Source organism: Melanotaenia boesemani, chromosome 6, assembly GCF_017639745.1.
Source record: "Melanotaenia boesemani isolate fMelBoe1 chromosome 6, fMelBoe1.pri, whole genome shotgun sequence".
Lineage (NCBI taxonomy): Eukaryota > Metazoa > Chordata > Actinopteri > Atheriniformes > Melanotaeniidae > Melanotaenia > Melanotaenia boesemani.
Window position 1 is genome coordinate 27,952,925 of NC_055687.1, and position 27,672 is coordinate 27,980,596.

The 27,672-nt window shown below is 38.6% G+C and overlaps 1 protein-coding gene across 2 annotated transcripts; it reads right to left on the reverse strand.

Moving 5' to 3' along the window:
• Window positions 1-1,031: 1,031 nt before the first annotated feature.
• mroh1 (maestro heat-like repeat family member 1) lies at window positions 1,032-24,626 on the reverse strand. Of its 2 annotated transcripts, XM_041987816.1 has the most exons (45): window positions 24,530-24,626; window positions 23,608-23,718; window positions 23,356-23,501; window positions 21,920-22,051; window positions 21,613-21,775; window positions 19,974-20,072; window positions 19,733-19,884; window positions 18,898-19,038; window positions 18,561-18,653; window positions 18,097-18,175; window positions 17,633-17,746; window positions 17,423-17,496; window positions 17,200-17,322; window positions 16,757-16,864; window positions 16,521-16,665; window positions 16,331-16,371; window positions 15,746-15,887; window positions 15,574-15,626; window positions 15,298-15,405; window positions 14,560-14,679; window positions 14,351-14,473; window positions 14,125-14,271; window positions 13,083-13,109; window positions 11,694-11,816; window positions 11,539-11,618; window positions 11,154-11,295; window positions 10,856-10,951; window positions 10,381-10,485; window positions 9,603-9,738; window positions 9,255-9,367; window positions 8,933-9,085; window positions 8,776-8,832; window positions 8,499-8,596; window positions 8,227-8,392; window positions 7,854-8,023; window positions 7,593-7,730; window positions 7,074-7,188; window positions 6,755-6,901; window positions 5,697-5,763; window positions 5,413-5,534; window positions 5,061-5,210; window positions 4,811-4,945; window positions 4,470-4,572; window positions 4,147-4,212; window positions 1,032-4,066 (listed from the first exon to the last, which is right to left on the reverse strand). In XM_041987816.1, the coding sequence occupies exons 2-45, from the start codon at window positions 23,627-23,629 to the stop codon at window positions 3,942-3,944; spliced, it is 4,959 nt and encodes a 1,652-aa protein (XP_041843750.1). In that variant the 5' UTR covers window positions 23,630-23,718; window positions 24,530-24,626; the 3' UTR covers window positions 1,032-3,941. The 2 variants fall into 2 exon arrangements, with proteins under 2 accessions (XP_041843750.1, XP_041843751.1); XM_041987817.1 differs by lacking the exon at window positions 13,083-13,109.
• Window positions 24,627-27,672: the final 3,046 nt, after the last annotated feature.

A 27,672-nucleotide genomic window follows, 5' to 3' on the forward strand; every position in this document is an offset into this window, starting at 1 on the left:
TTAAGAATCTTAACACACACAGCAAACTACAGCCCAGAGCTCGTCCTCACTTCATCTTCAGATAAGTGTACAACAGGTTTTTCTTCATATTGCTTCATCTGCAAGTAAAGATGTGATGTGATATGAAACATGTTTTTATTTTGCTGTCAAGAGTAAGCAAACACATCCCTGAGCAGCAGCTTTTCAGCTTCCATTCTGCCAAATCCTGGGAGAAAAATGTGCAGTGTGAAAAGCCCAAATCGTTTTGGAAAGCACAATGAGATTTGTGTTGGCGTCTCCTCATCAATGCAATACTGAACTTTAGTCAGAGACGCGATTAAATTAGGTTAGCAACTTCTGTAGATATTAGACTTGCAGATTAGACAAAAAGTATTGTTTCTTTATATGTTCACACATATTACATCTCTGTAATAAATACAAATGTATTTATGCCAACTTTCAGATTCTCTAAGTAATAAAGCAAATTTTTTCTGTCATCAGCAAGAAATGAATTTACTGGGGATAATTGTGAATCAGAGACACAGATGATGTAGTGGTCTGGAGCACTTCATGGAGGAATGGTTATGAGACAAGTGTAATTCGGAAGGGGAGCAGAGAAAAAACATGGCATTGGTCCTTTCTGGAGAATTAGGTGTAATTCACCAAGGCTTTCTTTATAGCCTTGAAAGCATTAATATTTTTATTTTGTCCAGTATGAACAAAGAAAGAATGTTAAACGTGTTGATTTTTCTGTGTAATACAACTTATTTCATGACTTTGACTCAATAAATAGAACTGGAGTCGACTTTAGTCCCAACTTATTAAGCCAGAACCATAACTGTATAGTAGACTTTGGATAGTGGGTTTTATTTGATTTTAAAATGGTCTCCTGGTTTAAAGAGCAACCAAAGATTTTTCCCACCATGACACTTAACCTGAACTTGACTAGATCCACTGTATATAAGATCAAGCCTTCATGTTGGACATTGAAATCGTCTCTACACTGATAATTGGATAAACCTGTTGGTCAAACAAATATAAAGCAGTAAAAATGTACTTGTATTTGATTATTTATTAACACACATACATTGCTTATAATATTAATAGTGCAGAACCTGCAGCAGATTCTGATTCATCCATCTATCAAAAAAAAAAAAAAAAAACAAAAAACAGAAAAAGACAGAATTTGGTACTAAACACATTTATACTGGAAAGGGAACCTGATTAACTAGCAACCACCAGCCTGGCAGGGTACACCCTAGTGACAGTTTTCCATTAGCATAACTGTGAATGTAAAAATCCAAGGCACTCTTAAAAAAATATTAATAAAAATAATAACACCCATCATTCCATAGCAGTGTTCCTGCTGACTACTCAGCCTAATGAAGTCCGAGACCCTTTATCAGTGGATTTTCTTTCATATCGTTGGCTCTTTACTGCACCCATGTGGACACAGAAAAAAGGTACATTTCTTTTTGAAAACTTTTTTAAAATATCTAAAACATTACACACATATGGACACCAAAGAATTCTACAAATGTTAGCGATGTAGAGAGTTGTAGAAGATGTTGATAACACTAAGAAAAAGAAAAGATTCTTCTTTAATGGATCTGTTTATTTGTTCATTTTAAACACATTGCCATCATCCGTACAGTTGTGGTCCAGCAGCAAATGAAAAGTGACATGCAAACATTCACACTTCACATTTATCCATCACGCTAGATAAATAGACATATTACACCATTCACCATGTTAAAATAATGAAAAATTATTTCTGTGGTATGTTCATAACAATTTAAAAACAAACAATGAATAAGTATTTGTTGTATTATTAAACCAGGTGATAGTGTTAAAAGTACTAGAAGACATGACTCCCTGTTTGAAAAGCATTAAGATATCTGATAATTAAAACTTCTTGTTTTAATGCAAAAAAACAAAAAACAAAAACAACAAAAAAAAAAACAAACATTTGCCTTAGTGTATGTTTAAAAACTGTAAGAACAATTACGCCTCCAACCACCACTCAAGTTGCAGACTGCAGGTATCATTTTTGATAATTTGGATACAAAATAATATCTCATCCTTTTCGATAATTAGATATGTGAGAGCTATTATAATTAAATATCCAACGGCCAAAAAAAAAATCTTGAGTAATGGGCATAAATCTTGTGAAGCCACAGTGATGTGGGCGACTACCGCGATCTTATTAGTGCAATGTTAAAAATTCCCCCCAAATACAGGGAGGAATGACCTGAAAACAGAACGCCTCCAGCTGTAAATGTGCCATTCAAACATAAAACTTGTGACTCACATTTATTTAAAGGAAGCCGTCTGTGGTTTGTCTGGCAGCTTTTAGATCAGGGGCTGCATGTCAGAGCTTCAAAGTGCAAACACAAAATTTGGACGTATACGTCTAAAGAAACGCACTTCTGTTGCCGGCATTATAACTGGACATTTTTACCAGATAAATCTGAACGTGCAACCGATTACTTTTCATCCCTCCTTGATGGCTTTAAAGTGATCAATTTGGAGGCATTAATATTCAAGTTAAATGTAAATACATTCTTAAACAATACAAGACAGACACTGATATTTACACAAAGCTATGTGGCCCCAAAACAGTCGCCTAAAACCACATAAACTCCCAAGACATTTGAATATGGTCATTCAAGATGTGTGAAATTTATTAAAAGCATTATGCTGTTATAATGCGTGCTGATATTTGGCACTGGTTTGAGCTTAGCAACGCTGTTTTATCTCACAGCCCTGGTAAGTGATCGTTTAAATCTGTGGAACCGAGTTGGTCTCATTTCCAGCCTGAGTAAAATAATTAACACAACACAATATCGAACTAAAAATAATGAGCTGGTGTGTTTATGAAAGCTAACAGCAGGTTCCTGTGTCATGTAGGATGCATGTGCATACACGGTATGGCTGATGGTTCTTGTGGTATGCTGAATGGAGCTTAGGGGTCACACCATGAGGCATCCATGTGATGATTTGGCAGTGATTTAAAACAGCTTAACTATGGTTTAATAAGAAAACTCTTCTGAACAAGCCAGTTCACGCTAGCTGCTGTAGAACCATTAATCCTGCTGACAGGTTGATTATCAACATGAAAGTATTTACTAACAAGTTATTGTCTAATATTGCTGGCTGATGAGTTGGCTTAGCGGACACAGCTACTGCATGAGACAGCTACAAACCTGCAACCTTATTTACTCTTAAGTCTGGCATTTTCTACAGAATTTATTGCATGTACACATTTCATTGGAGGTATAAACTCAAAGCAGATCAAATGGAGGATCTTCAGTTTACTGAAAACAAGCCTACGACTACTGGAACTGGCTCTCACAGAGACGGTCTGAATCTAAACCTGACAATATCATGAAATGTTGGTCCAGTCACACACAGACACACCACCAGCCTACTCGGTTCATATACAACAATTGATTGCACATATATTATTTAAAGAAACTACATTTATATATATAAAAAAAAAAAAAAAGAACTCTTACTTAAATTCAAATGTGCTTAAAGCTTTGGAATAATAATAATAAACTTCTAAACAAAGGCTATATTTCACTGATAAAACAGTAAATCTCTGGCATCATCACATTAAACAAAAATATATGCTACAACACAGTCCTTGGTCACTAAAATAACTAAGAACGAACACTTTCTTCAAGTACCATGGTTAAGTGTCCAAAATGGCTGCTAACTGCTAATTGTATGTGCATGGTTTTTTTTTGTTTTTCATTGGTATGATGGAGTAAGTTGGATACATATGACTGACTGGCTCCTGACTTCGCACTGTTCCCCAGTCCTGGTCCGTTTTGATTTAATGAACATAAGAGCTATATTTTTTAGTTTTTCATTAAGACTGCACATGCTAATATGATGTGCAGATTTGTTTTGGTTTTTTTCCCCATAAAGTGAAGTGTAACCATGGTAACCAACCATTACTGATCAAAGGAAACACGTCTGCCGTCTGCGTGTGTGTTCATGTGACAGTGGAAATGTCCCATGGCCTCAGCAGCCTTCACCCTCACCACAGGATCTGGATCTTGGAGCAGCAAGACTAAACCTGTCAATGGACGCAAATCGTTAAACCCAACAAGAACAGAAAGCGAGATCTGACTGAATGAAGGTTGTGCTTGATGTTACCTTTGGTGATAGTGCTCATGTTGAGGTGGGAGAGGTGCTCCTGTTGAAGATTACTCAGTAGGAACCCTGATGACACACACCATAATTACACTGAGACCACAGCAGATTTCTGAACTATTTAAATACGTATATTATGTGAGATTGACTGGCATGTTGCTGAGATGCATGGATGCAACCAAACTCAAACAGTAGCTGAATTTAGTTTGTTAAGATTGTGAACACAAGGATTAATCAAAGCCATTACCTTTGCTGACTCTGGGCAAACATGTCTACTCAGGAATTAAAGACTATTGTGTAAGTGAGGTTTCAGAGTGCTCTGGTACCTATAAACATGGCAGCTGCTGCTCTGACCTCAGGCCAGCTGCTCTTGAAGAACTGGATGACGGAGATGTGGTAGAAGTTCAGCATCCCAGGAAAGTCCTGAATCTACAACCAAGCAACATTCACGGAGCATAAAACAATGCAATTTATTGTAATGCTGCAAAGAATTTCTGTGAAGGATCTTAAAAATCAGTCCATGTTAAAGCCAAGGCTTCACATCTAGCGTTGATTTCTTCCACGCACTGACGCATAAAACTGGATCTGAAGTCCAATCAAGCAGACTTCAGAAAGAATAACATGAATCTAAACAGTGTTCATGAAGCATAACTTGTCTGCATCTCACCAGGTACTTTGTGAGGTCATTGATGAACTCGCCATAGTGCAAGCTTTTGTCATCATGCAGGTGGTTCTGAAACATGGTTGTGATCTGTTCCGACCCCACCACAGGAGCACACACTCGCATTGCATACTTGCATGCCTGTAAAAATCCATATTTGTATTAAACAGTATGCTGATTCGTCTTGTATTAGATTCGTCTGTGAGAATCATCTGAAGGGAAAATGGTCTTGAAAGCTTGTGGGTTTATACTGTACCTTAACCACCTGTGGATTTGGATCAACCAGATGTAGCAACAGACTGACCAGAACATTGTGGATCTGGTCTTTGAATACAGGCTCCCCTGAGCCAAACTTTGACAGGTTTCCCATCAGAAGGATGGAAACACAGCGGATATCATCATTCTCCTGGATGAGAACAGAGTCAGAAGGTACCCTTAACATCATACGTGCCTGAACTTAGAAATAAACTTCTTATAAGGCTCATCACATCCGGATTGTAAGGCAAACTAAAAGGGCTACTACAGTATGCTGTACTAAGGCTAAACTCGCTCAGTCTTAGAATTAAAAACACAAACAAATGTCGAATATTTTCTAACAGGAAACTTACACTTTCCAAGAATGGTTTAATCTTCATGAAGATGTAGACCACAAGTGAATGAACATTTTTCTTGTCCAAGTGGAGAAGAACTTTAGACAGTCCAGACATGGCCTCGTGGATAATCAGCTTACCTGAACAAGAAACCAGAATCTTTAAAAGAAGGCAAGTCCAGGATGACCATAATAATCCAGACCACACAAAATAAAAAAAAAAAAAAAGAATAAAAACAGACTTTAAAGAATTTCTGTAATAAACTGAGAGACCGACCAAATATTACTGTATTGTCACCTTACCTGGATCATCTTTCTCCTCCATTCCTGAACTCATGGCTGCCAGCAGCTCCTTTGCATATTTATTCACCTTGGAGAGGGAAGCAAGTCATGGAAAGCTTTAACGGGCAATAAGTGGCCATTCATCATTTCTAGATTAAAGAAATTAAAAAACTGCTATGTGAAGAACAAGAGGTGTAATTTCATCTCGAGTATAACATGACATCGTACACCGTCTCTCAGTGTTGATCTCCAGCCCTGTGTTTAACAGCTGGTACAGCTGCGTGTTCATGTACATGGCCACCTCCTCCTGAAGCCCTCAGCCTTCCCACCCTATTAAAGGCCACAGCTAGCTAGCAATGGCAGCGTGTATTTTCATAGCAAAATGGCGTAGAGCAGAACGAAACATTCACCTGAAGACGTCCAGGATCCAACATTACCTCAAAAAGGAACAACGGTCGTTGGCGAAGAAGTTGTCAGATAAAGAAAGGGACATTACCCGGAATAAAAATTGGCCTTGTATTCCCAAAGTGGAGAGTACTGCGAGAGCTAAAAGACTAGCTCCACTTCTCCTGGACAGGTAAGTAACAACAAAGTGACTTCAACATGTTGCTCGGTGTGTTTGCACTTTGACTGTTTGCAGACAAAGCGAGTGGGGAGTGTGGGGAAGAGGTAGAGGGACGTGTGGCTCACGACCAGATGCAATGGCGTTACTTTTTTCAGTAACAGGTAATGTAACCAATTACTTTTTCCATCGTTACAACATTAGTGACGATAAAACATTGCAGACAGAGCGTTTCTATTGTAAGAGGAGATTTATTTAAGTTTCACATCTGTTGGGACTATATTGTGCTACACTAAGTAGTTTTCCGAGTATTTAATTACTCTTACAATGCTCTAATCCCGTTACTAGTTACTTCTTGCAAAAAGTAACTACAATTATTTACTTTTTTTTTAAACGTGGTCAACACTGCTCACAACACTTTGTTTTGGTCTACAAGCAATGAACAAGTTTGTGGCGAAGCCATTTAGCTTCAACAGCTCCACCGCATACAGTAGCTCATGTGCTTGTGTGTCTATACCTTCTCAGGTGATCCAACAGCTATGTTGCCCAGTCCTCGCACAGCTAGCATGCGAACAGTGCAGGATGGATCCGAAACCCTCTCCATCATGTTGTTCATTAAGACATCTATCAGCATCAGCTCCGTCACCACATGGTGGTTCAACAGCTGGACTCAGAAAGTGACAGATAAACTGGTTAGTGTAAAATAAAGCTGCTGGTATCTATTTCAGTTATATACATTTTACAACTCTAGATAACCAAACTGACACTAATTCATAAATGTCAGCTTGGAGATGCAGTAATTAGTTTTTTTCTAAGTAAAACACTGCGTTTATCACCTCAGAGAAGAAAGCCGTGACAGTAATTCTCTGACATTCGTAGATGTTGTTCAGGGAAGGACACAGACACTCCACGATTGCAGGCAACTTGGGACCAGCATGCTTAGCCATCACCCTTTAGACACAACAAATATCCATTTTTTATAAAACAATTCATTTCTCTGTAGAATTTTGGGATACATTTAGAGAATAGTGGTGTCCCAATTCAGGGTCTGCAGACTTCGGAGTGCGCAGACTACGTTGGCTACAGAGTGTCCTCCATAGTCTGCACACTTCGAATTTTGCTTAAAGTTTGTGAAATGGGCACACTTCGAAGTGTGCAGACCCTGAATTGGGAGACACCAATTGTATACCAAAATTAAGCTGTAGCTCCCAGTTAAATGGACTGCAGGGTATTTAGTCATGTTGAGTACAATTCCTGACACCACAGAATGAGGCAAAGTTACATTTTTACATCATGGTTGGGACAAAAGTCAAAATATAGCCTGTGTTTGGAAAGTTTGATGTGTCTGTTTTTACCTTGCTAACATTGTAACTCCCATTATGTGTGTACTCTGTTCCTTCATTGCATCCCAAGCATTTTCTTCTTCAAGCCTTTTGGTCACTTCATCTAACTGAGCTCGTGCTAATAAAATTCTCAGAGCATCAACTGCTACCCTAAAAGAAAGAACAATAAACATAGTTTAACCATTAGCTCACACACAAAACCAGTACTTTACTGGTACTGTTTTACCAGTACTTTCATGTGTTACTTGACTTAAAAGAAAAAAAGATGTCTACCCTGCTACATGGATGGAGCTAGCATGTTTAGTGTTGTTGTCTTTTGGTGCTACGACTCCAACACTTGCTCCCAGTCTGACAGTGAAACAGGAGAAGAGCTGAGGAAACAAACTGACTGCCGGCTCCTGACTCTGGCCATTTAATAAGAGCTCTTTGAGACCGCATGTCATCTAAAATCAAAGCACACAGAAACACAAACACATGTGGATACAAGAAAATAATTCTCCATCCACTGAGAAAACATTTTTTTCCCCACAGTCATATAACAAATATCCCAACAGTAAACCTGGATACTTTGTGGATTTCTTTTTTAATGACATTCCCATGTGTATCTGCCTACGACTGCAGTCGGTGATGTGTCTTTTTGACTTACAGCCAGCGGCTGACTGGTGGCCACCTTTGTTGCCCCTCCCCTCATCATGAACTCCTTCTTGTCTACGTAGGGCGCCGTGATGAGCAGCTTCTCCATCACCATTTCTATGATCTGACTGGCTACAACAGGGTCTGCTCCCAAAGCCATCCACATTTCACTGGTCCAGCTGGACAAAGAAACACACTCAAAGTTTACACATCACCCAACATAAAGCTATAAAACTACTAACTGTGAGACAAGAGAATAAGGTGACAGTAGTTTTGTATATGTACCTATCATAAGGAAGTGGTTGGTTAACAAGTGTATTGATAACAGTCTGCAGATGCTGAGAAGCCAGGATTAGTACCGTCTGTCCCACGGCCACTCTCACCTGAACACAAATGCAAACGCCTCTTTAACAGCAACTTTCAGTATTTTACAGAAAACACATAAGACATACATTTTTTTTATTATTAGACATAAGCCTCTAAAGGCAAACAAAAACATTAAAAACAGCAATAAAATAAATGTTGATAAAATGATACGAATGACAAAATTACAGAATTTTACCTGCTCATCTGTGATGCTCTGCAGACGTACGTGTAGAACCTCCAGCATTTCAGGGACCTGCAACACAATGTTCAAATAATTTAGTTCAGCATCAGTACCTGCAACTAAATTAATTTGCAAGTGTGTGTGTAAAAGTGTGAAAATGTGTGCGTGTTACCAGGTCTTGCAGTCCACCTCCTCTGTTCTTCAACAGAGTATTTAAGATAACTGAGGAAGCCCTGCAACAGTTTGTTTGACTGTCAACCAGCCCTTCAAACAACATGAACACCAACGTTGTCAGCTGAGGCTGAGGCAGGCGTTTAGTCATCACCTGAAACGTGCAGAGGACAGATGCAGTTACACACCACTGGACTAACAGTCTGCATCACACCTATTGGTAATTATGAGGAAATATAAAGGCAAGTCAATAACTGTGGAGGTTTTGTTGAATCAAAGATGTGGAAAAAACATATAGGACAATTCTTACAACCCATGTTTACCTTGGTGAGATCTGAGCAGGTCTTGTAAAGAACCGAGTGGTCAGGGTTTTCTAGTCGCTCTTTCAGAGGCAGAAGATTTTCAACAGATTCATCCTTATAATCCAAGGAGAAGCCTTGAAAACAGGGAGGATTTTGAACATAAAATTTACATCAACTAAGTATAGAGAACATCTGAACTATATGGACAATGTAGGTTTTGACAGATATGAGCTGTTAAAGTTCAGTATAACAATAAAGACAATGTCTCATAACAGTCACAACTTTACACTGAGCCTAACATTTATAAAATAAAACATCTCTTTAGAAGAGAGAAAAATGGTAAAAGATCGAGGCTCTATTTTTGTATACCTTCGTATCGCAGCTGTATACAAAGCAGTGTATAGATACAGTCGACAGCAGCAGTGCGTACAGCTGGGTGAGGGTCAGAACAGCGAGGAGACAGCCGACCAAGAAGAGCTCCAAGATTGTGAAAAGACACCATGTTCTGGACAAAGATGCAGAAAACAGAATGGCAGTCACTACTAATAATAGGTTAAACTAGAGGTCATTAACATTGTCGTGGATAGTAGTTCTAACTTTGCTCCGTGATTCACAAGGAGGATTGCTTGGACGATTACCAAATATGCTCCAAATCTTGGGAGCAGGTGATGAGATTCCAATGTGGTGATAAGTCATCTCATGTATCTCAAATTCAAGATAAACTGGGAATAGAGCTGTCTAATTTATGCAAAATGTACAGAGTATTCAGAGCTGCAGATAACGTATCCTGTCAGAGGGAAGGATCGTGTCCTTCACCCAGTGCATTGCGTGTTTTCAAGTGGAGAAAGTTGTGTTGTTCAGGCTTTGTCTGCACCGGCTTCAGTCACTTTCTATGACAAGACATTTCCTGCACTGGGTTGCATCTTTGGAACTGTGATGCGATGTCATCGTTGCAATGACTATAATGGTTTGTCACAGACAGATGGGAAGTCACTGGACCACAGCTGGTCATGCTCAAGCAATTTCCATTGTAAAACACCTCACTCTGTTTTTAAAGAACCAGCGATGACTTTCAATAAGCATTTTCATATGACTGTACATCCATCATGTTTGATTATATCCACAACTTATGTATTAGTCTTTGCACCTTGACATTCAGATTATCCAGATAATGAGCCAGGATGTGAGCAGTCGCTGTGACAGCCCTCTCCCTCTCGTGGTCCAGTCCAGAGCTTAGCCATGATTCAATGTGCTGCAAGACAGTAAAACTCATATCAGGCCACTAAGCTCACAAAACCTCAGTTAAATCTGAAACATGAATAACAACTCGAAACTCTAAAGGGGGGATTAACAGGACGAATGTCACTTTTTTGTGCAAAATTACAAGGAAAAAATAATAATAAAAACTGCCACTGAAGAAGATGGAAACTTATTTCCTTGGCTGAGGGACTGAACTTAAAATGATGGATGATTTATTTTGTGGTACAGTCATGTAACCTTCACAGGCCAACAATAACAGGCCCCATTATAACAAGAAGCATTTAAAACAGACAAGTTGAAAACAAATGTATAATTATATAAAATAGTAATGACTTGGATCAAGCTGAAGCATCAGGTCTCACCTTAAAGACACTCTGTAAGCCATCAGGGGAGGTGTCTCTGTCCAGGATGCTCTTCAGCAGCTCCTGCAGAGCAGCCAACGTGTCCTTGTACAAAGTCTGTGCAGTTTAGACCCAAACATGTAAGTTCACTACGTTTCCACATTTAAAGTATCCAACACAAATTAATATGGATTATCAAAAGTTTGGCATCTTGTGAAAAATGATTAAAGATAAAGACACTCATATACTATTCACAACAGATCAGTGAAGCAGCACGTATGCTGCATGTGTGTTCACAGCTCTGCCTGCTTTACATCACCTTTCTCTGCTTGGGGTCAAGTATCTCATCTTCTTTAGTTTTTTCTGGAGTGTGTGTCTCAGGAGGCAGAGAAAACACGCCGTTCACACACACCTTTAGCAGGTCAAAACTCTCATTCTCACCCAGTGCAGGGTCCAGGGGCCTGAAGCACTTTCAGTCAAAGGTAAAACACAAGAAACTGACACGACCAATTTAGCACCACAACTAGTGTGTTTAACAAACAACCAGTGATCCGAGTGTTATTTTTGTCCATTTCTGTCAATCATTGTGAATTAAACTTAAGGCTCCAGAAAGTTCCACAGTGAGCTATTTGTACATAATCTGGGTCATTTCTAAGATTCCTTCCTGTAACACTGTACAAAAAAAGCTGTTATTATAAGGATACATCAGGTTGGCACAGGTAGTCATCACCAGATGTCGTACTGGAGTCCTCAGTGAGTCAGCTGGCTCTGCCTTGATAAAATCCTGGTGGAGAGATCAGCGATTAAATACAGTTATAACTGTTAGACAAACTGCTGTGAAATTAATTTCACTACTAACCAGCATAACAGCAATGAGCTCCTGCTTGCGAGAGAAGATGTAGCCTTGTTTCTTCACACACTCACTGACGGCTTTAGCTATGAACCCGACACTCTGGATCAGACTGAGCTTCATAGTGAGGTCCTGGATCAGGAAGACACACACAGAAGAGGAGGTGCACAAAAAACAGAAAGAAGAAATACAAAGATGGAAATGAGAAGTTCGACAGAGAAAACAATTCAGGTAAGATGCCAATATCAAAAAAAGTCATCAATGTGCAGAACAAGGCACGCTGCAGCCTCTTTACAAGATGCAACTCTGCAGATAGCAATGCCAAAAGCAAAAAACAAACAAGAAAAAACAGAAAAAGAAAAAACCCAAATCGCCCAGTTAATTAAAATCAATCTAAAATGACATTGTAGATTGATCCTCCATGCCTATGGATGGAAAGAAGTTTGAAATCAGAGTTGTGAGCAGATTGGTACAACAGCAAACCATCTGCAGGCTTTGGTCTAAACACATCAGAAGAGCTGAAATGCTAGAAACCAGAAAAAGTGTTAGAAATTAGCCAAGAGAAATTACAAAAACCCTTTCACACCACAGGTAAATCATTAAGGCAATAAAAACACAGAAAGGGAGAGCAGAATTAGTTGAGAAGAAAATATAAAGACTGATCTGAAAGTGGAATTTCTTGGATTACAAGCATTTAACTCGTGTTAATATAAAATATAAATGACCTAATAATGCAAACAAATTTAATACGGAATCAAACAAGGAGTTTCCCTTTCAGTCCTTCAAGTATGTCAGCAATAGAGAATTTGCTTGCTTCTTATCACTTACTGGCATCAGCCAGTAATGTTGCCAGTAATGTAGGTCATGTAAAGACAATATTCGTAAATTCTTTTCCTCATACTGGGTTGGGTCACAGCCAGAGGAAATAACTTAAAGCTTTTGAGAGACTACAGCTGCTTTGGAGTCTGGATAACTACACCATCTAGTGACAATGAACAATGTGTTACTGTTGGTTTGGAGAATAAATAAATTAAATACTCAGTAATTAAGTGGCTGTAAAACTCTTTCAGCTTTCATACTGATAGAAATGAGACCTTCAGAATTACTCCTGAGTAGAAAACTTGTCATAAGCAGAGTACACTGACTTCATCTAAGCTGATCTGAACTTCACAGATAGGTGATCTTAACATCAGCTGAATTGATACGTTTGTGCTGAAGCTGTGTTGTATTGATTTATTTATTGCCTAAAGACTTTCAGGTAAGTCTTTATTTACACCAGAACAAGTTTGTGGGACAGCGGTAAAATTAGGACAGAAGAGTAAAATTAAACTAAAACCAGAAAGAGAAACTGTTTAAGAAAAAGAAAAGCTCAGAGCTCCTTTGATCCTGTAACGATACCTTTGTCTCTACTTTAATCCCCAGAACCTGTATGAAAAGGAGGTGACAAAGTAATGAGCACAGACACAGATACTGCATAATCCTGACTCCTGTGAGACTAAAATAGTTCATAAAAACAAAAATGTCTCGTGTGTTCTTACAATCATCACTTCCTTTAAGTATATTTTCAGGATGTGATCTATGCTATTAAGAAATTACATAAAATAAAGAAAACATAATACATAAATAAGGCTTATTTAAGCCACGTGGAAAAATTGCTGATTGCCAATGTGTTCAATAGTCGATAAAAATGAGGTAAGATACCTGCGTGTTATTAATTCAGTGAGAAAAGTTGGCCTGACAGGTTGAATTTAGCTCATTTTAAACAAATATGTAAAAAAGAAAAGTTCAAAGAGAAAGAAACAGTTTCAGTCTGTCGTTGGGAAACAAACTGTAACCATGTTAGCCAAAAATGTTACATAGTTCACGAGTTTCTATTAAACAGAACAAGCTGACTTCTAAGAAGCTAGAAGCCAGAGTCTGTGGCAGGTTGTCCAGGTCTGGTCTTTGAGGACCACTGCCCTGGAGGTTTTAAACATCTCCCCACACACACACGATTAAAATTAAATACTTGTTGTCAAGTTCTTCACAAGCCTGTTAATGACTCAATACCTTGAAACAGGTGAGTGTAAGCAGGGAAACCTCTAAAACAAGTGAGGCAGTGGTCCTCAAGGACCAAATCTGGACAACCCTGGACTGTAGAAGCCATACTATGACCCTGACCAGATGCAGTGTATCTGCTATAGTAGTAGTATAGTAGTGGATTCAGTTGGATTTAAACAGAATAAGTGATTCTTAAGTCAGATATAACACCAACTGTATCCATTTATCAGCATGTGTTTTGAGAAGTGTTTGATCACTTCAAGGACGCAGTAGTGACAGTCAGTGATTCTTTCAGCTCTATTCCCATGTTAGTATCAGGCAATGTGGAAATTCCCCACCTAATCTGCTCATCCAAATAAACAGCCCCTCGTGTAATTGCCATCTTCCCCTTTGAGCTCACCTTGGTATTGAAGTGTTTACTGATGGAGCGCAGGATGTCCTGATCAATGCGGCTCAGTATTTTTTCTGGAGGTGCGTTCAGAGCCACCTGCCCATAGCACAGGATCAAAGTGCTTTTCACCTTCTCCACCTCAACATCATTACGCTCCTATTGTGAAACAAGAGAAAATGCTCTTTGGATGTAAACAAACAAAAACAGAAGTTTTTACTGATATAGCTTTACATACTTTGAGTAGGTTGAATATGCTTGGTGATTTCTTGAAGGCATCCGATTTACCAAACTCATCCAGCTTGGCAAGAGTCCCTTCTAAGTGGCTGTTAGCACACAGACCAATGCCCATAGCAACTCCCTGATACACACAAATCAAAAAGTTAAACCTGTCTGTTTACAATATGAAAGGTGGTTTTTCTTTAGCATGTTCTGTATTTCAGGTACCTCTCTTTCGACTGCATCATGGTGTTGTGCTGCACGAAGAATTTCCTGCAGCTGCTTTTTTACAACCTCCTTATTGAAGCACTGCTGGAGAGTCACTCCTATACATCTGTACAGAAAGCTCTTAACATGGAGAAAAATGCATCTTATGTTACTGTCATGAGTATGTTTTACTCCAAAAATCAGACCCTTTACTGTTGCTAAAAATGTAAAATAAAATTCAATGTTTATCTGACATGGAAATAATATAATTAGTCTTATTAAATTAACTGGAATAATATAATTGTGTGGAGAGATAACGCCATAAAGTAACTTTTACTTTTTGTGGGCAATTATTAAGCAAATCACATTACTCTGGTATAATTTTATTATTGAACAAATACAATATTTGGTGATTTAAGTGTGACTGATGTTTAAATTGAACCATTTTACAAAAGAAAATAGAGGTAATCTGTTTTCTGAGGTAATCAGGGGTAAATGAGAATTAATTATGAACACCTAATAAGTGTTGATCAATTTTGACCAAGACTTCCATCATTAAACTAATTTGTCATTTGAAAAATATTAAACCTCATAAGTATTCAAGTTATATATGGAGTATGGAAATCATTTACTATCCCAATAATACTGGAAGAACTTAAAAAACAAAAAGGAAAAAAAAGACCAGGAGAGCCCAAATTACTTGAAATCCGGATTACAGCAGGACTTCTAACAGTGTAGACTCTACAATACAGTGCTTACCTTTTCCTCTAATGCGTTGTTATATGTAGAAAGATATGTTGTTGCTTCGGTTGCCAACTGACACACCCACTTGTCATCATCTATTGTTGTCAGGGTTTTAGACAAGAGCTGGGGACAATTTCAATCACAATTCACTACATCTACTCAGATTTAAACATTTAAAAATAGAAATGGTCAAACAAACCAGCCAACATAGTCTACGTATAAAAGATGTCTCTGACTATATAAATATCCCAATAACTTTAAATAGATTATTATTAACAATAGAAAGTTCACCTTCAGTAGGTTCTCATCCCACTGCCTTTTATTCAGACTCTCATCCGTCGACTCTGATAGCAGCAACAATACAAAGTCAGGAAACTCTATAAATACCATTTCAGTTTATAGTCAGACTTTCTCTAAAGTCATCACCACGCTGTAATTATTACATGAAAGCTTATTTGCATACCCTCCAGAACTGACAGCAGAGGAGGGATCTCTTTGTCCCACAATGACTCCGTATTGGGGTGAATGTTGACGCTGAGGATTTGAAGGAGTGAGAGGGATGGAGCGCCATGACCTCTGTTGCTGAATGGGAATGCTGCATTAACCTACAGCACATCAAACCAACACACAAAAATATCAAACATGAATGACATACATTACAAATCCTGACATAAAACAGCAGTAAATATGTATGACTTGAGCTGTAATATGCGTCAATGCTTCCTTTACTCTGCTGAACAATAAAAATAAATAAAATTTTAACTAAATCAGAGGAACATTAGACTTGACAGTTGACTATTAACCAAATAAATATACTCAACAACTTTGGAAGATGATTTGGAAGCATGAAAAATGGACACTGACAATCTTTTTAACATTTAATACAATCTGTTCCACCAGGCAGTGAATAGAAAATAGTTTGAATGAGTCATTACTGGACTCTACAGTTGCTACAGATGTACAAGGAAAAGCAGCTGCAGCTCAGGTTTGTGTGTTTACATGAAGTCAAAGTTTAAAATTACTTGTGCAACGTAAAAAATCTGCTTACCAGCAGCCTGATCATCAGTGTTTGAGGGGATGGCAGATTCACTAGTGGAGAAAGACATGACAGAATATTTAGTAATGCTATCTTTGCTAGATTTTTACAATCTTGCCAACATGGACAAGCAGAGCGGATTACCTTCTCACCTTGAATTAAAAAACAAAAAACAATGGATTAGTCATCTTATCTAACTAACCTTCCTGTGTGAAGTCTATGCGGAAGCTGGGGTCCTGGTTGTGTTTCTTCTTGTTACCCAGCACTATCAGACTCTTACAAAGAGGAGTGGTGGCGTTGCTGTACTGTGAAGGGGTTAGATAGTACAGCAGCTTTGGCCATAGTACCTTCAAACAGGGTAAAAAAAAATGTTAGCGTCTTAGCAATGATCCACCAACAGATCAGATTGAGACGGGCAGTAGATGAGCAGACATTTACATCAGCTAGCCGTCCGACAGTGGTGGTTAGCAGATGAAGGGTGTTGTCACACATTGTCCTTAATGCCTCATTAGTCACCTCCTCTGGATCAGTGGGCCTCTGGCCTCTCTGTAGACATACAGGAATACAAATGTCTTTTTTCAGAGCATCAGTACTGTAACGACCTGTAATCTCAGCATCTGCAGTGATGTATGAATTGATTCAGTAAATTCTTGATTTATAAAAGAAGGTTATATCACTGTATGAAACCATGAGGTGGCATGTGTCTGCTTGTATAATTTGTCTTCAAATTTTGTGCCCTCTTATTTTTGCATGAGCAGAAAAAGACATTTTATTGTTACCTTCCTGTGCATTACATGCACATATATTAACACAACTATATCTATTAACAACTAATGAACAAATCTGAAAAAAAATTTAAATAAATAAAGTAGATGTTTTACCTGGTATGTGTCATGCAAAGCACAGTTTTGAACTATGAATCTAACCAGTAATTCCCCTCCCTCTAACTCCAGGTAGCCATGATGAGCCATGGCACTGATCACTTGGATCACACGCTTCTTCACCTAGAGAAACATAGTCGTGCTGATCATAACAATGACGGAAGTATCATTAAAGAAAGAGAAAAACAGCAGACACAAAGAATTAATTAAAAGTGTGTGTTACCTTGTTACTGTGGTCAGCCATCGGCTGTCTGATGCTAGCCAGAATAAGCAGCTTTTTGGCCTCCATTGTGGAAGCTGTAACACACACACATATATATTTAAAAAACAAGGGCAAAGATTTTAATAACCAGACAGTAAATTAAAAACCGATGTGAGCATAGTAACATGAATGAATTAGAATTAATGTATGTTGTGTCAGTTATTTCCTCACTGGAGGAGTTGATGAGGTGACGAAGCACAGCCAAGGAACCCATCCTGCTCCTTTCATTACTGTTCTCCAACTTCTGAAGAACATACATAACCAATCGGTCTGGAAACAAGTTAGCTGGAGGAAAAGCAGAGCAATAAAAAATAAATAAATAAAAAGATTGAATATCTGACTGCATAAGCTCTTAGAAAATAACAATGAACAAAAACCACTACGACAAAATGGGAAAAACAAGTATGACAAGAGAGACGGAAGCGATGCCGAGTGTCTGTCAGGGTTAACATGATTACCCTGTGGATGCGAATGAGTCCAACACACAAATGCAAGATCTCATTACTGCACTTGTGACTGCGTAGAACTGCAACAGATAGCAGTCTGCTGCTTCTAGACAAAGTTTAGCTGTTTCTGACACTAAATGCAGACAGCTTGGCTTTCACATTACTGTGGACAGATAAAAAGATCAATACCAAGTGAACTGAAGCAGCGCAGGACCTCGTTGTGGTTCTTGACAGTTGGGGGGTCACTGTAATCAACAGGGGCCGAAACCTGAGAAGACAAAGGAGCAGCAAGCAGCTCTGTGATGTATATGGATCACATGCACACCTATGCCGATGTGGTAAAATGCTGCAACAAGCAGGCATTGTGCAAATTGTTGATGAAGTCACAAGTTTGTGAGAGGATGACAAAAGTAACTGTCATTTGACACAACTAAAGGAAAACAATTACTTAAAAAGAACAACCCAGTCTACTGTGTCAGCCTCAGATCTGTGGTTTCAAAATAATAAAAAAAATTCACAATAAAACAGAGACATGTTTTTTTTTCTTAGCAAGCAACCCCTGATTTATACCTTTTTTTATGACTTTCTGTGTCATGCATTCATCCTCTGGTTCACATGAAGTACATTTGCAGCAACATGTAATTTAAATGTACCTGCTGATGTAGAACAAACAGTAGACCTTCCATTTGTGTCTCCAAGACCCTGCTGCCCATGTTGACTGAAGCGTCGAGGACTTGGCACAGGCTCTGACCACAACAAAGACATGAACTGTTGAACCTCACACTGAGTTTAAAGAGTGTGATATTGCAATTATTAGCTACATGCGCAGGCTTCTTGGTTAACAGAAAAAGATCATTTAGTCCCATTAAAACCATGATACACTGAAGATCAGAGATGGAAGGAGGAGAATGATGGTCTTCTTTAAACAAGTTATTCCTTGTAATAAATCACCCAACCCCTCCCCATCCAAAAAAGGAAAACCATACCAACCTTGCTAATTACATAGTGCTCATTGTTTTTCTTGTACATTGACAAGATTGCTGGGATTATTCTGGGGATCTGCTCCTCCAGTTTATCCCTCGCCATCAGATGACACATAGAGCCCACTGCCTCCGCCACCGTCATCCTCAGCTGGAAGAGACACAAAGACAGATAAGATACAGGGTGACAGGTGTGACAGAGGTTAGGTGACGTACTGCAGATTCACTGGATGTAACATCAACTAAGTGAGACAGGGAGGAAGTCAAAAGGAGAGTGCCTACTTATGCTCATTTTTTTAAATGAAGTGTCAATGGGCTAGTTCACAGTTAACCACTTTACTGACATGACATTAAAACGAAGTAGAGAACAATAAAAATAGGAGCCAGCTGCCTGCAGGTATCCGTCTGCATCGCTTAGACCCTGCAAAGAGCCATTTTTCCAAAACAGATGTCCAATCCAACAAAAAACTATCAACCAATATGCTCTGTGATGACACTGCACATTGATCAAATGTTGATTCGTTGATCGCAAGCTTGAGCTTGCTAGGGTCAAAAGGGGACAGCAACAACTGATTTCATAGTAAAGAGGATGAAATTTAACTGTAATGACTGCCACAGTGCCTTCTATTATGCAGCCTTAAGACACAGAGGTGGAATTGTTAAGACTCAGCAGGCACAGTTTAATATAGGTTCAATACAAAAACTAGCTACCAGATACTAGCGTTCACTGGGCATTATAATTCACTAGAGGACGAGTATATATATATATATATATATATATATATATATATATATATATATATATATATATATATACACACACTTATATGACTTAGAGACTTTACTTTGGGCTCTCTGCTTTGTAACCAGGAATTGAAGAGGACGTCAAAAGCAGGGTAGATTTCACTGGCAAATGTGTCTTTTCTGACTGTGGGATCCGGGGCCTTGTCCAGGTTGGCCAAATACTCCAAGATGCTGTCACTGAAATGGCACAGAGCTGGAAAGACGAAAGAGAAAAACATGCCGTTAACCATAGAAGGGGGGTGTACTACTTTGATGTTGCATAAGAGCATGTGAAGTTCTTACCGGAAGAAAAGACCCATTTCATGTTGTCCTGTTTGGCCATGCCCAACATGGGCAGCATGGTTCCCAGAATAGCATTCAGGAATGGCACCATCCCATAAACTGGAAAACAGCAAAAGCCCCAGATGTATTGCACTTTACCTCCCAACTGTTTCCTTTTTAAGAGCAGAAAGACTTAAACTGTACTGGTTTTAGGAAAAATGCATGCATATGAGCTACGCTGTCAACTAATACACCCTGAGGAGACAAGACTACACAAACCAACATTTTTGACTATATGACCATTACTAATCAATTTGAAATGCACTAATCAGCTTAGATGGCCTGAAAGTTTTTGCCCTCGCAAATCATGAGAGCTTCAAAATTAGCCAAAAAACACAAGAGTATTCCTACGTAAATAAAATCCTTGGCAAGAAGATGCAGTTTCTAAACAGGTCTAACAGGTTTATGCTTTCCTGCGACGATCACTCAGTACTTACCTTGTGACCCACAGCTTTAACAGATAAGCCTGTCAAGCACACCTGCTCTTTGCTTCGGAAGCCACCCTGTTGTAATTTGTGCAGGATGACTTGTACATTGCCAAACAAAAGTAACCACAAGGATCACCGTGAAGGTTCAAATATCTCCAAAATTTCAATATACACCTCTGCATCACTGGTACTCACACATGCCAGCAATTCATGGTAGAGAAGAAGATTCACATGCCCACATACCACCACAAACATTCTCAGGGATTTACTCTAGAACCTGACATCCGTTCTACCTCAAATTAGTTGAATTGAGGACCCATTTAACTACAGAACAAGTTTCTAATATCTCTGTGTCTCAATGTGCATCTGAGACGAGCTTGTGCCCAGAGAACTCAGTGGTGTTTTTGCAGTTAGTTCATGTCTCCTTCCTTGAGCAATATAGTTTCAGGTTACATTTCTGGACGCAGCAGAAAACCATGTTAAGTGAATGCGGTTTTAAAGCTACTCCCAAGTCCATGTAGCTATATTGATCACAGTGGCATAGCAGTTTCTCATGCAGTGCTGTGTTAAGGTTTTTTTATTTATCCTTTATTTTACCAAGGAAAATGTTTGAGAACCCTTTTTCATTTGCAAACATGTGGAAAACAACAGTGGTTTCTGGCCTTAAACTGGATTTGTACTTGGCTGCGTCTGCGTACGGTACCGTAACCAGCTTTCCGCAGACGCCGTGCAAGTACAAATCCAGCTTTAGCCTTTATGCACCGAGATGTCCCCAGATGTGTTACACTCAGATGCCAGAAGACCAGACAGTTTTGAATTTTTTTTTTATTTTAATTTATATGATGACTCTGAAGGAGTTTATTGCTTGGAAAGATTTGGATTTGATGAATACTCATTTTACACCAAATACTGACACCCTCACCACTCACGACTTATCTGCTGAATGATTCTTTTTTAATGCTTTAATCTTTATATTCATGTATTTTGCTTTGCCTCACTCTTAGCTTATTAAATTTTAACATGTTTCATACAATAAAGTTTGGCAGTGAAGATAATGAAAATAACTTATGTCTTTTAAGATTTTGTACATGTTTTGTACAAATTGTACAAGTGTTTTGGATTTTTGAAAAAACTGCACAACCTTCCTGGAAAGGCAGTTTGGAATTTCTTACCATTTGAGTCAGAGAGGCTGGCTAAAGTTTGGACCACAAAGAAGTGAGGTAGGATTCCTGGCTGAAACTTGCTCAATATCTCCTCCATGATGTCATTGATGTGTTTGTTTCCCACAGCAACCAATATATTACTGGCTGCCTGCTGCCAGTCAGGAACAACCTCCTGAATCAATCAGGAAGGAGGAAAAAAAACAACACATTAGGCTGTAAAAACATAATGAACCATTTCATCTTATCCAAAACTGAATACTATAATGTGTGTTTTCTTAAAGAAGACAAACGGAAAAGCAAAGTGATATAATTTTACCTTTGATCGGGTCATTTCATCTGAAGCCAGGGAAATAATACTTTTTATTCTGGGAGCACTGATCTCTGCTATAATGGAGCTGACAATCAGCTCGATAGTCTGAAGTATCACCACTCTGTGGCTCACAACCAACTGTAGGAAGAAGAGAAGAGGAGGACAATTTGAAGAAAATACCAGAAGAATGACTAAAGTAAAAGACAAAAACAAGATGGTTATTAAAAAAATTAAGCAAAAACAAAATACTTCCTAAAATAGTACAGCATTTATTCATCTAAACTATAAACTTGTGTTTCTCAATTCCATTTTAAAATGTTAAGAGCTGCTTTTTACAGAACCGAAGACAAGAGGATCATAAATTTTCAGCTGCATCTCAGTTTGAAAGGGCTTATCTGGTATTTGAGAGATATTTCCTGAGGCATTTCCTCAGTGCAATGATGAAATCAAATTGCGAAAGAGATCAGTGAATGTGACAGTACGATAACATGCTGCAGCATTATGCAGCCACAAGCTGTTAACCACGTCTACGGAGAAAATTCACAGTAAAAAACAGACTTCAAAAGATATCTTGCTTTTGATTTTTATAATAAATAAATAAATTAACATGCAAAACTGCAACTAACAGGGGAAAAATAAACTTCAAGGGACACTGCCAGTATAAATGACTTGTTTCTGCATCTATATAAATAACAGTTAACATCAAAACACACATCAGGCCCATTTACCAACAAAAGTTTACATCTAAATCCTGGTTAGAAATTAGTTCCCAGGGAAGTTACAAGAGGACTTCAACATTACCACCTTTATGACTGATTAATCATAAATGAAGACAGAGACAGCAGACATGTCTCTAAACATTCAATCTCAACTTTGAATAGGATCTCAACATTTCCCAGCACAACACTGTGACTCATGGGCATTAAAGTACCTTTTAAGATGTGAACCAGCTCACTGGAATTAAAACATCTACCATACACAACTGGATCATTGCTGTTCAAATTTTAAATACGTTTTAGATGTATGTGATAACCATATGCTATCACTGGTCATTATGACATTTATTACACTGATAAATGATTTTCTGCCATCATTCATATTCCTGTTTTATGTAATTATTTAATAAGACAGTTCTTTTATAAGGACAATTGATAAATGATAACTGGGGAACTTCACTGGGTAATTACAGTTCCCATTTGAGCACCCTGTGTAACAGAATTGTTTTAGTAGTTTTTCTGACACATGATCCAATGATAATGCCCTGGGTAGATAGAGTTAAAAGAGCAGTACTAGTATTTGCATTGCTTATCAACCAAAAGAGCCACTGTATATACTCTGTTTGGTACCGTGCAGCAGGAATGCTGATAACAGCAACAGGCCATCATTATGATTTATTAAGCAGTCTTGAGTCGTTTAATATTTAAATGCTTGTGGAGTTTTACCTTTGGGTGTTTCAAGAGGTAATCCTGACACATAGCTAACACCCTATCTGGCTGCTGTTTTCCCAGAGTCAACATGGACTTTCTGACTTGTTCCTGGACTTCTGAGTCTTTATCATTGGCTGCATCCAGCAGGGCCAGGGTCAGCTCTAGAAGGAAACACAAGAAGAGCAAATTATGTAAAAACAATTGTTTGCAGCAGACTTATCTAACATGCATTGTTATGCCTTCAGAAGGGGAAAGGAAAAGACTCACGTTCTACATCTGTGTCATCCATGTTGGACAGCAAGAGAAGTGGCTTCCAGAGGCCGGACAGCAAGGATGGAGCTTTTCTCCTGGGCACAGATGGAGACCGGCTCTGTGGACCTGAGGATTACAACATAAAATGTGAATGGGAAGTTAATATTAATGTAACAGACATTGACTGAAAGACAAAGAGCTCCTTCAGGCTGTCATTTTAAAATTTAAATTAAACCAATCCGTGTTAAAATTTCTACATCATTTCCAGCTTTTTACAAATGTGTAAGCATTTGCCCTCGTGAAAAGTGAATATGACAAAACCATAAGCATCGATGTTTGTTGGGTGTGTTTTAAATGTCTTATTTGGCTGAAGAACACAAACAGCCTGAAAGCAAACAAACATGATGCACATTCTGACACCAAAGACACGCAAAGACGGTATTAACCTGCCTGTCAGCTTTACTATAAAAAGCATTAAAACACCACTCAGAATATTAATGCGTATTGGGTGAAAGCTATAACAGTCATTTTAATTCACTGAACCGACTGTCACAGCTGTCAAACCAGTTTTCTACTAACAAGTTTACGCGATCAATTAAGAAGAATACAAGAAGCTAACTCGTTCAATTGTGGTTGCTGAAATTGACAAATTGTCACTAAAAACAAATACACTCAGTGATGACAGTTAACTTAGAAAAGCTGAAATAACGCCACCTGAGACCGAGGTAAAAATTTCCTAATTAGTTTTTAATTGGTGGTGACGCTGCTGCAAATCAGCTAATCTGCGGACACACGTTAGCATGCTAACCTAGCAGCCGCTGCTACGGAAGAACCGCTAGTCTCCTCAAGGAAGGAAACCCACCATGCTAATAAGGCTAAATAAAACTTACTAACACAGCTGTTTCTAGAGGGGGTCCACTAAGCAATAACGTCTTACCACAAAGTAACTTCTTGACCTGGTCTGAGGAACAGGTAAAAGCCCAGTTACAGCTTCCGTTGTGAGTCTGTGGCTGCAGGTGTAAACACGCCTGATCATGTGCTTCTTGTCAGCAGGAACGTATCAGGCTAACGGGGGCGTTCCCGCCGTATAGCACTGAGACACATAGAGCGGCTACGATCGCTGTTGTCTAGAGATGGGATTTACGGCTTTTTGATAGGAAAGCCAGATCATGATAAGACGCTCCTTTCAAAGAAACATTCAAAAGCCTAGCTCGTTTAATTTTATTATTATTATTATTATTATTATTATTATTATTTTATTTATTTATTTTTTTTTTTAATTTCAATTAAGTCAGAGGTAACTCATTTTTACCAAGAAAATAATCACTGGGAACAATTATAAGGTAAGATTTTGATCAAAACATCCCATCAATGTTCATGTACACTTTGTTGGTGTGAATTATTCTCAAATATTGGTCATAACAGGGCACTGTGCTCTCCCCTGTCCTGTTCACAATCTACACATCAGACTTCCAGTATGAGTCTGAGCTCTGCCACATGCAGAAGTACTCAGACGACACTGCCATAGTTGGATGTATTAAGGATGGACAGGAGGAGGAGTACAGGAGTTTGGTGGAAGACTTTGTTGGCTGGTGCAGGGCGAACCACCTGAAGCTGAACACTTCCAAAACCAAGGAGCTGGTGGTGGACTTCAGGAGGAACAGATCAGACCTGAGGCCCGTCTCCATAGAGGGTGTGGAGGTGGAGTCGGTCAGTTCATATAAGTACCTGGGACTGCAGCTTGATGACAGACTGGACTGGTCAGAGACCATCAACGCCATCCACAAGAAAGGACAGAGCCGTCTGTACTTTCTAAGGAGGCTGAGGTCCTTCAACATCTGCAAGAAACTGCTGCTGATGTTCTACCAGACTGTGGTGGCCAGTGTCCTTTTCTATGCTGTGGTGTGTTGGGGAGGCAGCATAAAGAAAAGGGACGCAGCACGGCTGGATAGAGTGATCCGAAGGGCAGGATCTGTGGTGGGCACAGAGCTGGACTCTTTGGTCTCAGTGGCAGAAAAAAGGACCTTGGACAAGATCCTGACCATCCTGGACTCCTCCTCTCACCCTCTGCATAGAACTCTGAGCAGGCAGAGGAGTGTGTTCAGCCCCAGACTACTGTCCCTGACCTGCTCCACCAACAGACTCAAAAACTCTTTCGTACCCCGGGCCATCCGGCTGTACAACATCTCGCTGAGGGCGCAGGGGTCACAACCACAACCATAGTCTGAATAGTTTTTATGGACATGTGCCTTTTTCTCATTTGGAAGCACATTTGCTCTTATCCCATTCTGTTAACACTGTCTCAGCAGTTTTTGCACATCCTGCACTTTTTCACTCATGCACCTTGTTTGGCTACCACCGTCAACATATGTACATACTTGATCACCTGTACAGTATATATGTACATAGACCATAATAATGGTCTTCTTTATCTACCGTTGCCTCTATTTAATTTTAAATTAGTCTAGTTATGCTTAAGTACTAACCCCTAATGTCAAGTACTAACCTTTAATGTATGTATATGCTACTGGATGCTTGAATTTCCCTCGGGATCAATAAAGTATCTATCTATCTATCTATCTATCTATCTATAATTTCATTTGGCATCTGTTTTAATTGCAATCCAAAGGGTGGCTCTATATCCCCATGCTGTGACAGTAAGATCACTACTTTGGATTTTCCCTCACCAAAAAAAACTTTGTGGCAAAACTAAAATTTAGCAGGATACAATTAACTTCCATGAAAAACTAATTTAATCCACACAAGGACATTTTAGCAAGACAAAGAACTCACAATATATAAGAATAACAAATAATAAAAATATGGAACTATATAAAATCTACTATACAAGATTTAAAAATATATAGGAAAAAAAACAGCCTAGCAACATAAGTGCAAAATTTAGAAAATGTTAGAACTCACAGTATTTGTTTCCGAACAATACTTTCTGCCCGTCACACCACTGGAGTGTTGGACATCAGACTTCTATGAGATGAAGGCCATATGGAAATTTGTATATAAAAAGATGCTCACAAATGAACAGCTCACAACTTTGACTCGTTTCTCATTGTTCATTTAAAAGAGTCGTTCAAAAGAATTGATTCTTTCATGAACGTCACATCTCCACTGCTACTCTGCTGCAGTTTATGCATCCAGATTGTAATCAGATTTTTAGTAATCTCTGGGTAGAACTCAGCATTTTTTATGGAAAAAGCACATTTTATGATAATGTTTACATAAATATATTTCACTGAGAAATTTTAAGAGTGAGACACCTGGAATATTTCTAAATGAGTAGACAAAATCCTTGAGATATGATTAGAAAATATATTAATATATTTTTCAAATATAGAGCCCCTTCTTTTGGATTCCTTACTTAAAATAACATTTCAATAAACAATGTCATTTATCAAAAATTACAACATACTCTGTGAAAAAACAACTGAGTTTGACCAAAAATTTATTTTGTAAGATAGCATGTGTGAAGGGAAATGGCTGAAAATCATACACTACCGTTCAAAAGTTTGGGGTCACTTCCCTATTGAATACCATGGCAAAGTGACCCCAAACTTTTGAAAGGTAGTGTAGGTATATGGTCGGGTTTTGTTTAAAAAAGCTTTTATTATTGACATTGTTTTCCAAATGAAGCTAGAGGATTAAATAATAAAGAAAGAATAAGAAAATTATGTGTCATACATCCATCAAGTGTCTTGATTGCCACATCTTTTGTCAGTGAGTCTGTCACAAGATTTTGACTCAGCTGTGACTCAGCAACTATTCCCTCAAAACCAAACCCTCAACTTCCACCTGGTAGTGATGTCAAAGCAAACATTGGTGAAAGAGCTTTAACACTGTTACCATTCTTTTCATGTATGACATAATGTTGCATTGTGACAGCATCGACAATAGAGGCACACTGTGTGACCTCAGGTATAATCACCCCTATTTTATCAAAATGTTGCATGGTCAGGCCCTTAGAATACTGTTGACCATTCGGTCTTTAAGCCAGAGCCTCCTGAAGGTCCCAAAGACCAATTTTAAAACCTGAGGAGACCTGGCTTTACTGGCTGTAGCCCCCAG

Coding starts and splice junctions, on each gene's coding strand:
- mroh1 (XM_041987816.1), bottom strand. CDS start 23,629: ATGGATGACACAGATGTAGAAC. Junction 20,073..21,612: donor CAGCCTCTCTGACTCAAATG/GTAAGAAATTCC, acceptor GCTGTTTTCCAG/TTTATGGGATGGTGCCATTC. Junction 19,039..19,732: donor TACAAAGCAGAGAGCCCAAA/GTAAAGTCTCTA, acceptor TGTCTCTTCCAG/CTGAGGATGACGGTGGCGGA.